Below are 15,385 nucleotides of genomic sequence, written 5' to 3' on the forward strand. Positions count from 1 at the left end.
CAATGGCGCCCCCCTACGCACATATCTGTTTCCACCGTTTGTATCGTGTAACCGTACGGCTGACTCTCCCGTCCGACAAGGGACCCACGAAGCTACCAACATAGATGAAGATTAAAAGTTTGCATTTAAGATGGCTTCTAATTGTTTTAAAAATTATGTACAAACAAACGTAAAACTCAATATTTTACATAATGAAACAAAATTGAAGCTACGTCCCCCCGACCCTGGAGGAGAAAAAGAACGGCGGGAAAGCTGATCACCACCCCATGGTGGCAGTCCTTCGTTCGCTTCATCATCTCGAGGGGGTGAAAACTGTTAATTAGTAAGAAGAAGCTGAAATGCACATGCGCCGGGGGGGCGCACACGCAAAAATGTAAGGTATAATTACAAACGCGTCGAAATGCAAACAAATACAAACGCGTAGAAGGGCAAACAAATACAAACGCGTAGAAGGGCAAACAAATACCACCGCGTCGAAATACACACACACATGCAGAGGTATACGTACATATAAATACAAAGCGGAGGGGGATATCACGGAAACGCCTGCGAAGGCAAAAGAGGACAAAATTGACTAAATTACAAACACTTGAAAAAAAATAATTTTTTTAAATGCAAAGGGGGGGGCAACTTCATGGGGGGTGCAACTTCGTGGGGGCGAATTATCCCCGGCAATGAATTTCCCTAAGTGGGCCAACGCGGTAAAGTGCTGCCACCTACACCCCCGTGAAAATGTGCCCACATGGAAGGAATCCATGTAAATATGTAGGAGCAAAGTTACGATGGGGCAAACTTACGCTGGGGCAACCCCAGGCACATCTGCGCTTCCCGCGCGCAACGGCGAAAAGCTGTGGTCGGAAAATGATTCACCCGAGTGCTCGAATTTCGCAACTCCATGGCGACGCACCCTGGTCCTCACCCAAGGAGTGACAACTCACTCCTTTTAGGTTTCCCCTCATTTGGGAATTCCAATTTGTGCTTCTGCCCGTGAACTGCGGTACATCTGACGCGCCTTCTGCGGCGCAGTGAGGGGGACTCGCTGAAGTGGCCTCTCAGGGGGTAAGCTCCTCCTCATCTTCTTCATCTTCCTCATCCTAATCCTCCCACCCCTCCTCGCAACCACACCGCGCCGCCTCACGACTGCACCGGGTAACACGTGTCGACTGAAAGCTGCTTCTCCGAAACAAAGTGCACCTCGTGGTTGTAGAGAATGTCCTCCTTCATGTTCGTGGTGATGAGCAGCAAATACGAGGTGTGCTCACTATCCAGCTGCACCAGCGGAATCAAAATGGAATTAAATTTGATGTAGTAATCATACGCACAAGTGGAAAGAGGGAGAATGTCATAGCCTGGCCCACCATGGATGTTACACTTCTGTATAATCTTGTATACATATCTATTATGAGAAATGTGCGAGCTGAATAGATTGTTCCTCATGACATTTCCAGCCTCCAAATCGTTCGCATACGAATCTGTGCTGCCGACAAGCTTGTAAACGTTTACAAAAGGAATCCCCTTAATGTTCATATGCTCAAAGAAGGTAACCCGAAGTGACAGCTGGGTGACGGATGAGCAGTGGAACAAAATGATGGAGTAATTTTTTAAAGAGTATAAATGTACCAGCTGGTATTTAAAAAAGGAAAGAGGAGGAACAACATAACAGTAGGGGATAAAATGGAGGACTGGCTTCTGCTTCGATTTAGGGTAGTGAATGCATATTTGATAATCCCCCGTCACGTTGGCTCTATATAGGGATGGGATGAGGCAGTAGAACCCACTCTCCAGCGTACATTCAACGTAGCAACAACCTGCTTTGTATGCCCCACTGGATATGATTTCTCCTTTTTTTAAACTCCTCGGGGATGATGTCACTCCTTTGAAGATTCTCAAATTGACTGAATGTTCTTGGGAGCACTCGAGGAAAATACAAAATGTAGAATCTTCGGGAACATAAAAACGTATGTGAGGGTTTCTAAAGTAGGACCACAAGTTGTTCGAGCACCCTCCTGCACATTTGCTTGTCCACTGCCCTTTGAAATAAAGAGAGTCGTAACTTTCTGGTAACATTGGTGGTAACTCATATATGGAAAGATGCGTATGACTAAATACCTTCAACGTAAAGTTAAATTCTTCCTTCTGTGAGTACTGCGATACGATTAGAACAAAATCGACGATTCTTAAAATTTCCGGCTGACTTTCTCCCGATGAGTTTACATTTACACTATCATTATTGCTGTGCGTGTGTCCCTCCTCCGTATGGTTTGGATCGCCACCCTTGGGGGCATCAGATGGGTCCTTTTTCGAGGGGCTCTTATTCACAAGGTAGTTATTAAAACATTCGTCCTCTCCTCCGATGACCAATTTGGTGAAGGCACATTCCCCATTGGAGTATATTCCTTGCTTAATAGGAAACAAGGGGCAAACAATTCGATCCTTTCCTGAATGGATATGCAGCGCTAGGTATTTCTGGGAAGCGTCTGATTTTCTCTCCTTCACGTGCTTCGACAGAAGGATCCATATTTCTATGGGGTTCTTCCCTATATAGTGTAAACCATCTTCGGACAAGTCCTGTTTTTCCACATTCACGTGTAGGGCAAACTGGGGGTTGTAAGCCACCAGGTGGGTGTCGTCTTGCAAAATGGAGCTATTCAAATACACACTGTTCTCCCATTTGGTGTGAATTTCAAACTGGTACGGAAAGATTACACTATTCCAGCAAATATAAATGTGCGAAAAATGTTTGATGACATCTTTCCAGGGGATCCAAAAGCATCCATCATCTTTCCCTTTAGCCTTCTCAATGGAATAATTTAACTTCCTTTGCACTTCCTTCGTCCACGTCGCTTCGTCATGATGAGAGTACTTCCCCTTCCACCGGATGCACCCCCATGGGTTCTTTATGTAGAGCAACTTATCCCCGTTATACGTTTCGATGTTCAAAATGGAGTAGGCGTGTCTCGTTACAATTCCAGTGGAGAGGGAGACCCCTTCTGGGTAGTCCAGCCCTGATGGTGCCGCGTCCTTTAATTCTAGCGTACCCAAGCAAACCACACACTTCCCTTTTTTTATCCCATCGTAAATGTTGTTCCATATGATGTCCCACTTCTCATCATATTCTTCAAACTCGTCGTCGATCAAAACGGAGCTATCGTCTTTTTGGTTTAAGTAGCTGTACTGATCGGCTGACCCGCACACGTAGGAGGACAGGTCCATGCTACTCACTGCTTCGCACAGAAATTGGTTCGCTTGCCTCACTTTAACTTCGCAGTCGGGGGTTGCTTCCTTCGGGGTGTTCCTTAGCCACTCTACGCTTCTTACCCAGCGCGTGATTTTCTTGCTCCTCTGGAGGGTGCCGCGCGGGGGATTTCCCTCCATCGGGGTTCTCTTCCGCTGCGTCTCCATGGCAGTCGTTCCACGGGAACTGCTTACCCTTTTAATGGCGCACTTGGCCCTTTTTTCTATCTTTCTCGATTTTTCCTTCCCCCTCCATTTTTGCCCCTTTCGCTTCTCCATTGCGTACAAATGGCGCATTCGCCAATACACCTTCAGCTTTTCACACTTTGACCAGTTAGCAGTACGTGATGGGTGGCAGTTCCTACTTTTGCCCAATCGGTGGATGCTCAGGTTGGCTCCCACGGGGAAGTCGTACCGCGGGTGTGCACAGCCCCTTTTCGTGTATAGTTCCCCACCTGCAGAGAGGAAGGCTCCATTTTGACCTCTTCCAACGCAGTTGTAGTGACCCCGTTTGGGATTCATCCCATTTGTTTTCTTCCCCTTTTTCATACATCTTCCACGTTTGTACTGCTCCACTGGGGAACCACCACAAGCGTCATACGCGTTGAACACGTTCAACACGTCCAGTGCGCTGACCTGGTTCGGCGCGGTGTGCGCCGTGAGGCGGTCGAACGACGGAGGGGAGCTACTAATCTTCGACTTGAGCGAAATGGTCACGGGGATCCACCCAGTCAGGTAGTACAAATCGGAGCCGGGGTTGGACCCATACATGGAATACGAACCGCCCATCAATTTGACAAAAGCCTTTTCAAGCAAAGTGACCCAAAGCTCCTTCTGATTATTCGAATAAGCAACAAGCAAAGAATTGTTCTCCTTCACAGGAACATAATCATCAATAATAATTTTCCTTTGCATCCCATTACAGTGCAATCTACAGATGTACATTCCACAGGGGTTAAAAATTGGCCACGTCTTACTCCCATGTGCATAATTAGATGTGCATGGAGAGATGATGCTCGAGAGAACGGGGACTTTGTGCTTCCTCTCATATTCAATCAGCACAGTTAGAGAAGATAAAAAGGAACAATCTGCCACAAATCCTTGCCTTATGCAATTATTATACAAATCTGTAGACATGACGATCGGGTTGGTATACAATTCTGAGAGTCTTTTCCAGCCATGGAATTTATTTTTTTGCCTTACACTTAGCTCTAGGTACCCATCAGGATCGGTCCACTTGTAATCTACCCATCCGTATAGCTTAAAACAATTCACGTAATGATATATACATCTTTTTGTGTGACATTTTCTACACATTAAATAATTTTTCTTTATCGAATTTTCGTTTAGTCTATACTTATGATGGCAAATTTCTTGTGTGGGTTTTTCTTTCCTCAGATGTTCCCTCCTTTCTAATTTGTTGCTAATCATATGTGTTTTTCTTTCCCCTTCATTTTTGTCATTTTTTATGTTATTATCGCTAAAATTTTGGTACCTTAACTTGGGATCCCCCTTCTGTACTCCCCTACCCCCATCTTTACCACCTTGGTGTCTGCTTCCTGGGGTTACTTCATGGTGAGCCATCTTATGACATTCCACTTGTCTCTTAACCTTTTTAATCGCTTTCGTGTTGCTCTCCTTTGCATGTGTGGAGTACTTCCCTGGGTCTTCCTCTTCTCTCCTGATGATGATGTGCCCCCCATCGTGGGGTTCCCTATTATTGTTGCTACTCCTGGGGCGCCCTTCTTCCTTGGCTTCTTTTCTCCCCACATGGCAGCTAATTCCGTTAACTTGATTTTCCGCCAGGCCAATTTTTACCACCTTCTTGCTTTTTTTCCCATCCGTTTTTTTTTTCTTCCCCTTCCCTTCCGTGTCGACCCTCGATTCGATGTTTCTCCCATTCATCGCTACTGTCATGTTGTTCGGCAAAAGGGGTTGCACATCCCGCTGCACACCCGGCTGCAGACCTGGTTCTCCTTTTTTTCCTCTCTTCACGTGCGTGGACTTTTCCCCCTTCTTCGCCTCCTCCGGAGAGATATACTTTTTTTTCGTTTCGCTTTTTTTCTTTGCCTCCCTTCTGATGAGCGCTTCCTTTTTGCCATGTCCTGTGGATTCCACGTGGTTGTTACTCGCGATTACCATTTGGGCAGTGAGGGGGCTATTATGGTTCCTCCTTTCTTTTTCCGTCTGTTCGGTTACCACTCCGTTGGCGTTATGTCGAAGGGGTCCTTCGTCCTGGCCCGCCTCTCCGTTCTCCTTCACAAGCGGGTTTGTCACGCGGTTTGCCGAGTAATTTGCTGCGCAATTTGCCGCGCATTTTTCTGCGTACCTTTCCGCACTTTTCTGAGCCGTTTTTCTGCTCCTCAACGCGGGCGAACTTTCCTCTTGAAGGGTTACCCCATTCTGCCTTTTCAGTTGGTCCTTCTTTCTCTCTCTACCCTCTAACGATGCTCTCTTCCCTTCGTCGGCGGGATCAATTCTGTTCTGCTTTTCCCTATTCGTGGCGACTTTTCTACCTTCCGCGTCTCTCTCATTGGTGGCGCCCCTTTTTGCTCCCCCGTTTTGCACACTAACACCTTCTTTCGCATACCTCCGCTTTTTAGCCGGTGCGGTGGAGGTCTTCCTCAGGTGCAGCTTAAACAGGTTGTCCATGCTGAAGTTTCTACTACTAACGTATTTTTTCTCCTTCTCCCTCTCTGCGTTTCTATTGCACAGTCGTAGTTTTTTCTTTAAAATGCGTCTAGACGTACTTTTCGACGTGTGTTTATCGTGGGGAGCGTTGCATCTCTGCGCGTGTTCGTCTGCACCCGCGTTCGTCTTTTTCTCCTCGCCGGCACTGTCGTTGCGGTGGTTGGGGCTGCGTCTGTTGAGGCCGCGGTTGTTGAGGTCGCGATTGTTGAGGTCGCGGTTGTTGAGACCTTTTTCGCTATTTTCGCCATATTCGTCATGTTGGCCATTTTCGCCGTGTTGGCCATTTTCGCCGTGTTGGCCATCTTCCCCATTTTTGCCGCCCCCCCGGTGGTCATAATTGTGGTTGAAGAACCCACAGAAGTTGACCTCCCTGCCTCGCAGGTCCTCCGCGCCATCCCTCTCCAGCTTCCTTCTCTTCTCCGAAAAAAGCTTCACATGTTTTACATACGAATTGTTCTTTATGTCGGGGTCGTTCTCGATCCACGGCAGAATTATGTATCTGCCTATTAGAGAGCTCTCAAACAAAATCCTAGACGCATGAACATTCTCGGAAATATGGCTGGGCATTAGGGAGAACAAATTAAACACGTTTAAATTGAATTTGTAAAATTCGTAAATGTGTAGGAAAGTGTTTTTTCTCAAAATGGTACTTCTAAAATCGTGATAGTAGAGTAGCTGTTCTTTATTCTTTCTGATGGCCCTCATTAACAGTTCTTCTTTTTTTTTGCTCCCCAGGCAGTTGTAGCTTTCCTTTATTTTTTTTCTCTTCCGCTGTGCCACGATGGATTCATTCGGGGGAACATATGGGTCTTCATTTTGCCCTCCTTTAGTGCCTATTTCCCCCTTTTTCGTTTTGTACAAAAATTTTATTTTTTTTTTTCTAAAGAGGGTTTTTTTCTCCACATGGGGTGGCGACTCTCCCTTTTCCTTTCTGCCCAGCGCTTCGGATTTCCTCTTTATGAGTGTGTTGTTGATCGTTTTTATGATTCCCGTAAAGGAGTTGTTGTCAACGTTGTTTTCGTTTCCCCCGTCTGTGTTCCCCACGAGTTCGTTCCCGCCGCCGCTTTTCCCGCCGCCGCTTTTCCCGCCGCCTCTCTTCCCCACGACTTCGTTCCCTTCGCCGCTTTTCCCTTCACCGCTTCTCCCCCCTGCGTGCTTCATTTTGGCCCCCCTGGGCGATCTTCGCATTTTTCCCCTCCGCAGGTGGCCATCTCCCCGGTGCGCTTCAAATCTGCTGTCTTGTTCATTCTTCCTTTCGCGCCCCCGTCCCTTTTCCCCCCGTTTGTTTTTTCTCCTCTCCCTAGTTTTGTATCCCACTGAGGAGGAACCCTCCTTACTACCATCACGCGGATCGACATAGTGGCCGTCGCTCTTTTCATTTTCAAGATCGCTGCTGGCGACCCACCTTTTAGTGGACGCATTACTGGACACACCGTTCCGCCTATCTCTACGACTTTCCCTTTTCGCATTCCTATACGTGTTGGACCCCCCCTTGGTCTTCCTATATATCTTCAGCACATCGTTGTTGACGTCGCTGTTGACTGTGTCTTCCTGATTTTCTTCTTTCCTTCTTTCATTTTTCACCTTACTAAATTTACACCCCATATCATTATATAAATTTTTCTCATTTGAGCTGTGCAGTCAGTTGGAGTGGCACGCTTTGGAAGCACTCTGCTGTAAGAGAGGTGTCCCCCAGGCCGATTTGGAGGCGCAGGTGCAGGCAGAAACGGGAGCGGGCATGCAATGGAAGCGGCCGTGGATGCGGAAGTGCAATCTGAAACGCACGCGGAGAACAGAATGGCCTCGCCTACGGTCTCTACGGACAGCCGCTAAACTAACTCAGTTTCCCACGGACGCGCTTACGTCAATCCATACAATACATGCAAGTAAAAACGTACGTACATTTGCACTCTTCGTTAAAAGTATATGGGCAAAATGGCACATGTACGAGGGGTATACATTTGACGGCATTTTTTTTTTTTTTTTTTTTTTTCCACCTGCCTTCCAAATTGGCATAAACCATGTGGGAAAAAGGAACTTGCCCCTTTGTGCGCAGGAAGGGGGCACAAACGTACGTGCGTGTTATGCTTACGAAAGTGCTATACTTACGTACATATGTACATACTTATGTACATATTACGTGCGTACGCTCCCCACGCGCATACGCGTATGGGTACGGCTAAGCACATAGTCTAGCAAAATGCTACATTATATAATTAACATCACATACGTGGAATGGGGAAAAAATTATGGAAAAACGAAGAGGTGACCAAATGACACAAACCGTTTTCCTTCAAAATTTTAATCAAACGAGTTTTTCTCATTCAGTTGTACAAAATGCTGTTCATTCTTCACAAATGGGTATAAAAAGAAAAATGCAAAACTTTAAAAAGATGGGAAGCAAATGCTATACAAAAGTTGAGAATTTGTAAAAAAAAAAAAAAATTACCACTGAGGGATGTACATATGACGTGCAAAGTTGTGAGTTAAACTGGCAGCAAAGGCTAAATTATTTTCAATTAAAACATGAGGTGGTTAAGCGGTAAAGTGGTAAAGGGGTAAAGTGGCAAAGTGGCAAAACGGCAAAGCGGCAAAGTGGCGAAGTGGGAAAATGGCAAAGTGGTCGCGTGGCCAAACATGCAAAAAAGAAAAAAAAAAAGTACAGGGCAACAAAAAACAGCCTTTACGCAGCGTAAACGCAGCACAAAGTGGAAGATTTGCGCACAGCAAAACAAAGTAAAAATTACGACGATGCTGCTAAAACGTGACCCATTCCGTTTGGCCAACGCGGAATGAAAATGCTCGATGGACACGGAACGCAGAAAAAAGTACATACATATATATACCCCGCAGCAGCGTGTAAATTTTAAAAAAGTTAGAACAATCGCTTGGGGGCAGGCGCTGCTTTTGCGAACCTTTGCTTTATTGGGGCTGTCACTTGGGCATCCCTGCGTATCTACATTTCTACTTTCTTATTACATACCAACACCGTCGTAAAATCTTATGCTTCCACGCCTTTGCCCGCGTTTTCCCTTTTATGTAGATCAAGGGGGAAAAAGGAACAAAAAAAAGTACCCTCCTATGTAGGGGGCAAAAATAGTGCAGCAAAATGGTGCAGCAAAATAGCGCATCGAAGTGCGGGGCACAAGCGGGGACGTTAAGAAGCTGAAAAAATGCACCCCGCAAATTTACCGCGCAACCTACAATCTTTCGTGCCAGCACACGCCCAACGTAAAAAGTAGTAGATTTTACCTGCTGCCTCTTCTCATTTGTTATTATAAACGTAATTCAGGAACATCTTACAAGTGGCAGGGACGTAACCCCCCACGTATCCCCTTTTAAAAATTAACCTTTCGCAGAATTACGAGTGGCGAAATAAGGTTGACCATATAGAATTAAAAAAAAAAAAAAAAAAAAAAATCACCCGCCCAGTTATACGCTTTAATTTTGCGCATCATTTAATTTGCGAACATGGGAATATTTCCACCCCTGCTGCATATGCATACTTCACGTATATTGTAAAGTGGGTGAGCCGAACTCAAAACTGTTAGCCCCATTTAGCTCATCACCTTTGGGAGTTCGCATTCTTCGCCAAAATGGTTCGCATAAATAAAAAAAAGCTCCTAAAAGAATTGTGTCAAAGCGTTAACTAAAAAAAGAGTTCCCGTTGGGGGACGCGCGAATGCACAAAAATACAGGGTCAAAAGTACACGCAAGAAAATGCACCGGGGAAAATGCCAAACAATTTCCACACAATAATGGGCGTACGTAAAAAATGCAACACGCACATGCGCACATGCGCAGATTGCTATGTGCGAACTGTACACCCCCGTGAGCAACCAAATGAACAAATAAAACTCGCATATGTCGCCGCATATCGCAAAAAAAAAAAAAAAAAAAAAAATATACAGTTCACGCATTTTTCTTCTTCCCTCCAGTTGTTTCCCCTATTTCCACATATCAGCCTGCTCGTCCGGCATCTTAAAATCGCCAAACATTCCCGATGGCGGTGCGTACCCGAAATACTTCTGAATGTTCTGCCTCGTGAGCATCAACGTTAGGGTATAAATAAAAGTCGATGAGCAATGGTACAAGTTTTTTTCTTGTAACCCCGTGTGCGTTAGTAAGGTAAAGGGGAAAATTGGCTTAAACGGCAAAATGGCAATTGTGAGTCCTTCAAATAAGCTAAAAAGCAACGGCATCATGGACATAAAAATTAACCCCGTTATTACATTCGACTTTGTCTTCAGCGTTGCCATTGTTTTTGTTTTCTCTACATATATTTCTTCCGTTGTGGCTTTTTTTTTCCCTTTTTTTTTATTGTTACTGTTGCTGCTGTTCCCATCGATTTTGCTCAGCAACCCATCTTCCTTCTCCTTCTGAACTTTTTCATACAATATTTTCAATTCTTCGTTCAGCTTTATAAACTTCTCATTTCTGTAAACGAATAGCCAACTTAAAAATTCGGAAAAAACTCCACACGCAATCGCAATTCCGATGATGATGAAAATGTCGATCTTCCTCACAGTGTCATCCATTTTCTTCGTTCGCAAAAAAATCTCCACATGTATCTGCCAAGCGGGAAAATAGCCTGCTTTCCGCGAACTGCGCAAAAATATTACACACTCAAAAAAGCGCGTAACTTTGCTTAAACCACTGCTGCGAAGGTAGATAGCTTTTGCTTTTTTCGCCTTGCCAAAGGAAATACAGTGCAAAAAGGTGACACCTTTTTAACGCTTTGCAGTTTAACGTTTTTTTTTCTTTCTTTATTTTTTTTCCTCCTTTTTTTTTTTTCTTCCAATGTGCAACACAAAAAATGGGAAAAATGGAAAAGCGCAAGGGGTGGATCAACGGCGAGGTGGCCCTCCAAGCAAACTGCCACAAACGCGCAAATCACTTAACAACAATTCTGCGTCAGACTTTGCTTTTTTTTTGCGTATTATACTTCCTCTCCGTTACGTTTATGCCTTTTTACTTAAAAACAATTTGGTCATATATTTTTTTTGCATACGCTGGTCTTCCTCGATTTACGCGTTGTGCCTTCCAACTTCGGCGGTTAGCGGGAAGCTCCACAAATGGGCACATACACATGTACAGATATGTGTGTACATACGTATGGTAGTGTTTGGAAATAATTCCCTCATACACTGCGCCCCTTTTTCCTCTCCTCCTTTGAGCATCCCATATGTGTGTTCGCGGTCAGTTAGCTATATAGCAGTGGCTGGCAATTCGTGCGAACGGCAAACCTGCTCACAGCGAATGCAGCAGCTGTGTGCCGGCATATAGTGAGTACGGACGCAGGCGCATTTACGCGTAGGTAAGCACGTGGCTTGCTAACCCTTATCGCTGGAGTGCCACGTTATTCCCTTTGGCGCTCCCGCTGGGATGACGGAAAAAAATAACAAAATGACGATATGGCAAATGGCACTATATTGCTGGTTATAAAGCCACCCCCAGGAGGATTGTGACCCTCTGAATTTTACAAAAAAACGAAAATCTTATTTTCTCAAAGGGAAAACATCATTTGGGCATTTATGCATAGCGAAGCGTTCTTTATTTCACCAAAAAGGGGATGCGATAAGGGGGGGGGAAAAAAAAATGAAGATAAGTGGTTAGTACTATGTAACATGAATTGCAAGCCACGTATCGAAATATCCACGCGCTAATGTTATTTCCAAATTGAAAAAAAAATAAAAAAATTCCTCTCGTATGGATATCACTTATCCCACAGCGCTGAATTTTTTTGCTAATTTATGACGCGGTGAAAGAAAAAAAAAATAAAAAAAAACGCACGAACCGATCCACATGGAACGTTCACGCTCACCTATAAAAAAAAAAAACACAGAATTGAATGCAACTTTCGAAAAAAAGAGCGCTCCTGTGAACATCCATTCCGAGGAGGTAAAAATGCTAACCGTGCCGATGGCGTTTTCTTCATAACGTACAAAAATAGGCATACATATATACACGCTTACGCGCACAAACACGCTTAAAACGTATGCCTAGTCGAAATAAACCTGAGAAAATACATACATGTAAAAAAAAGGAAAAAGGGGGGAAAGAAAAAAAGATACGCCCTTGATTTAAAAAATAGGAGGCAATTTTTTTCCCTCCCTTTTGACACTACATAGTGAACACAGAACAAACCCCCCAAAAAGGGACGTTTCTCACAAAGTGAAATTAACTAACCTGTAGAAGCAAAGAAATATACGACTGGGAAAACTCCCCAAAAGGAGGACAAATCTCGTAAAAAGGACGCTTTCGTAAGCATACCAAAGACGCGCTATTTTTAATTATCTGTGAAAATTTTGAGCAACTGTGCGTATCATTGGCGATGTATACCTTCGAATCGTCTTACCTTAAAGAAGATCCCTTCGCGTCTGAGGAAAGGGCTGCAAAGTTTGCGTCCTCGCAGCCTACTTCGCAGCGGCCGAGGGTTGAAGGGGGCGCACAAAAAATAAAATATATATGTGTATGTATGTGTGCATTATATGTGTACACATCCCGTGTGCGCACTTGAACCACCACCAACAACAACAACAACAACTTGTAGGCGGAACCCCCACGCGCCAAGATGAAGCTTGAAGAAGTGAAGGACATTCAGAAGATCGAGAGGATTGGGGCCCACTCGCACATTCGGGGGCTGGGGCTGAACGACTGTCTGGACGCCCGGTACTGCTCAGAGGGCATGATAGGACAAATGAGCGCGCGGAAAGCTGCGGGAATAGTTTTGCGCATGATCAAAGAGGGGAGAATCAGTGGCAGGGCAATTCTGTTAGCAGGCCAGCCAGGGACAGGCAAAACGGCCATCGCTATGGGTATTGCAAAAGCGTTAGGGGAAGATACGCCCTTTACGCACATCTCAGGATCGGAAGTATATTCCCTAGAAATGAGCAAAACGGAAGCATTAACGCAAGCCTTTAGAAGATCCATTGGCGTTAGGGTTAAAGAAGAATCGGAAGTCATCGAAGGAGAAGTCGTAGAAATTGAAATAGAAAAATTTAACGAAAAAGATATGAACAATGTCAGCAAAAAGGTAGGCAAAATGATTCTTAAAACAACCGAAATGGAGACTCTATACGATTTGGGTAACAAAATGATTGAGGCTTTACAGAAGGAAAATATCACAGCAGGGGATGTTATCTGTATAGATAAAAGCACAGGGAAAATTACAAAAATTGGGAAATCTTTTGCAAGATCGAAAGACTACGATGCTATGGACCCAAACACAAATTTTGTTCAGTGCCCGGAAGGAGAATTACAAAAAAGGAAGGAAGTGGTCCACACAGTTACTCTACACGATATTGACGCGATAAATAGCAGGACACAAGGGTTTCTAGCGTTATTCTCAGGAGATACTGGGGAAATTAAAAACGAAATTAGAGAGCATATAGATATGAAAATTAATGAATGGCAAGAAGATGAAAAGGCGGAAATTGTACCAGGTGTTTTATTTATTGACGAAGTACATATGCTAGACATTGAATGTTTTTCCTACTTGAATAGGGCCCTCGAAAGTGAGCAATCTCCCATTGTTATTATGGCAACAAATAGAGGCATTACACACATTAGGGGAACGGACTATAAAGCTCCCCATGGAATTCCTCTCGATCTGTTAGATAGAACTCTTATTATACCTACCTACCCGTATAAGCATCAAGACATAATGAAAATTTTAGAACAAAGAGCTGAAGAGGAAGACGTCGAAATTGATGAGTATGCCAAGGAGCTGTTGTGCAAAATTGCATCGGAGTCTTCCCTAAGATACGCACTGCACCTTATCACTTTGGCCAATTTAGTTTCCAAAAAAAGGAAAGCCACGGAAGTTACTGTCCAGGACGTCAGAAGGGTTTACAACCTATTTATTGACGTCAAAAGGAGCACGCAGTATTTAATTGAATACCAAAATGAATTCATGTTTTCGGAGTTGCCCAAGGAGGACGAGGGCGCCAATGCGGAGGATTCCTACGAAGAAAAGAGGGAAATACAGGAGAAGAAGTCCTCCAACGACAGTGCGGATTGTTAAGCTTAGATGTAGACCTATCCGCGAGTTGTTTTGCATTGGGGAAAACGTGCGTGCTGGTAGAGTGGGCCCATTTGGTAACTCCCTCCATATTTGCACACAAACGTGTGCCTACTTCTGTAATGCCATCGTGGAAAAAAAGTAGCAAAGAAGCAAAGGAGCAGAGTGCGCGCGCCCCACATTTGTTTCTTACCCATTTTGTATATGGTGACACGCGTGAATGAGCGCTTTAGTTCTCATAACTGCATGCACCATTTATAACGCGTGTAAAAATTTGTAAACAATACGACGTAAGCCTTTTTTTTTTTTACAGCTCGTATTTTTTCTTTTTTTGAGTATGAATTAGCTTCTAATTTTTTTTTTTTTTTTCTGCCTCATTGGGCAAAGTTATTCACATCGTCAGTAACATTGTGTGTATGCCCCCCCTTTGGGGCCACACCCATGTTGTCTTTACGATATTTACAGAAAACGCAAAATGAACGCCCCTCTTTAAGCATTTTTGTGTTCACTTGGAAACTTTTTTATTCAGCCCAGATAAAAACGTGGCTGGTCTGTGGCGCGTTTCCTCTGTCTGAAAAACTATCAATTTTGCGAACACCTAAGCGAGTAAAAAGAAGAAGAAAAAAATGGATCAATTTTAAATTAAAGTTCCCCAGTTTTCTACTCATATGTTACGGAAAAGAAAAGAAATACATCACCGTAATTAAAAAGACTGGAAAAACAAAATGGATGTGTATATGTCCCCAAAAAAAAAAAATCGAAACAACGTCCTTTCCTTCACTTCTCCGTGCGCTCATTTGGAATATTTGCTGCCGCTTAACTTTTTTCCATTTGCAGCCACTCATAGCCATTTGTTTGAAAGCCCTTGGGGAGAAAAAAACAAAAAAAAAAAAAGTAGCATAACATAACATAACATAACATAGCACCATGCAACGCAACACAACTAGCTACACACGAAATGCAAAAAAAAAAAAAAAAAAAGCGTCTAAAAAGCCATTTTCACGTCGCAAAAGCATATTTTTACCTTGCCGGTCATACAAAAATGTTAAAAAAAAAAAAAAAAAAAAATTCTGATCTAAATTTGCACACAACGCCTTTTTTGTAGCATTCCACCTGTCCAGAATAAAGTTGTAATTTTTTCAATGCTGTTGACATGGATATTTTCTTAAACGTGGTAAACACGTAAACGCAAAAGAATTCGGCTGCCTTCTGCTTAAATGTCCACGAAAAGGGTGACTTTGCCCGTTTTGTGCAAGGGGAGCAATAATAGCACCAGCAGGTACATATATGTGCATAAATATATATATACTTATATATATGTACACATGCCTGCACATAACCTTGCACACAAACGTTGCGCCCAAAATAGAGTCACATTTACGCGAGTGCAACACCCCCTTGCCCCTTTTCTGTGCACGCATGTCTTTTTTAACAATG

At 43.9% G+C, this 15,385-nt stretch overlaps 3 protein-coding genes across 3 annotated transcripts; 1 reads left to right on the forward strand and 2 right to left on the reverse strand.

Annotated features, from left to right (window-relative positions):
• Window positions 1-1,134: 1,134 nt before the first annotated feature.
• PVX_115075 (hypothetical protein, conserved) lies at window positions 1,135-7,530 on the reverse strand (the record flags this gene model as incomplete). Its single annotated transcript, XM_001616356.1, has 1 exon — window positions 1,135-7,530. The coding sequence occupies one exon, from the start codon at window positions 7,528-7,530 to the stop codon at window positions 1,135-1,137; it is 6,396 nt and encodes a 2,131-aa protein (XP_001616406.1).
• Window positions 7,531-9,872: 2,342 nt separating this feature from the next.
• Window positions 9,873-11,687, reverse strand: PVX_115070 (hypothetical protein, conserved; the record flags this gene model as incomplete). The annotated part of the gene is made up of 1 exon (XM_001616355.1): window positions 9,873-11,687. The coding sequence occupies exon 1, from the start codon at window positions 10,461-10,463 to the stop codon at window positions 9,873-9,875; it is 591 nt and encodes a 196-aa protein (XP_001616405.1). The 5' UTR covers window positions 10,464-11,687.
• A 50-nt stretch (window positions 11,688-11,737) lies between these two features.
• On the forward strand, window positions 11,738-13,951 carry PVX_115065 (RuvB-like 2, putative; the record flags this gene model as incomplete). Its single annotated transcript, XM_001616354.1, has 1 exon — window positions 11,738-13,951. Exon 1 carries the CDS (start codon window positions 12,500-12,502, stop codon window positions 13,949-13,951), a length of 1,452 nt encoding a protein of 483 aa, XP_001616404.1. The 5' UTR covers window positions 11,738-12,499.
• Window positions 13,952-15,385: the final 1,434 nt, after the last annotated feature.

This window comes from Plasmodium vivax, chromosome 11, assembly GCF_000002415.2.
Source record: "Plasmodium vivax chromosome 11, whole genome shotgun sequence".
NCBI classification, from domain to species: Eukaryota; Apicomplexa; class Aconoidasida; order Haemosporida; family Plasmodiidae; genus Plasmodium; species Plasmodium vivax.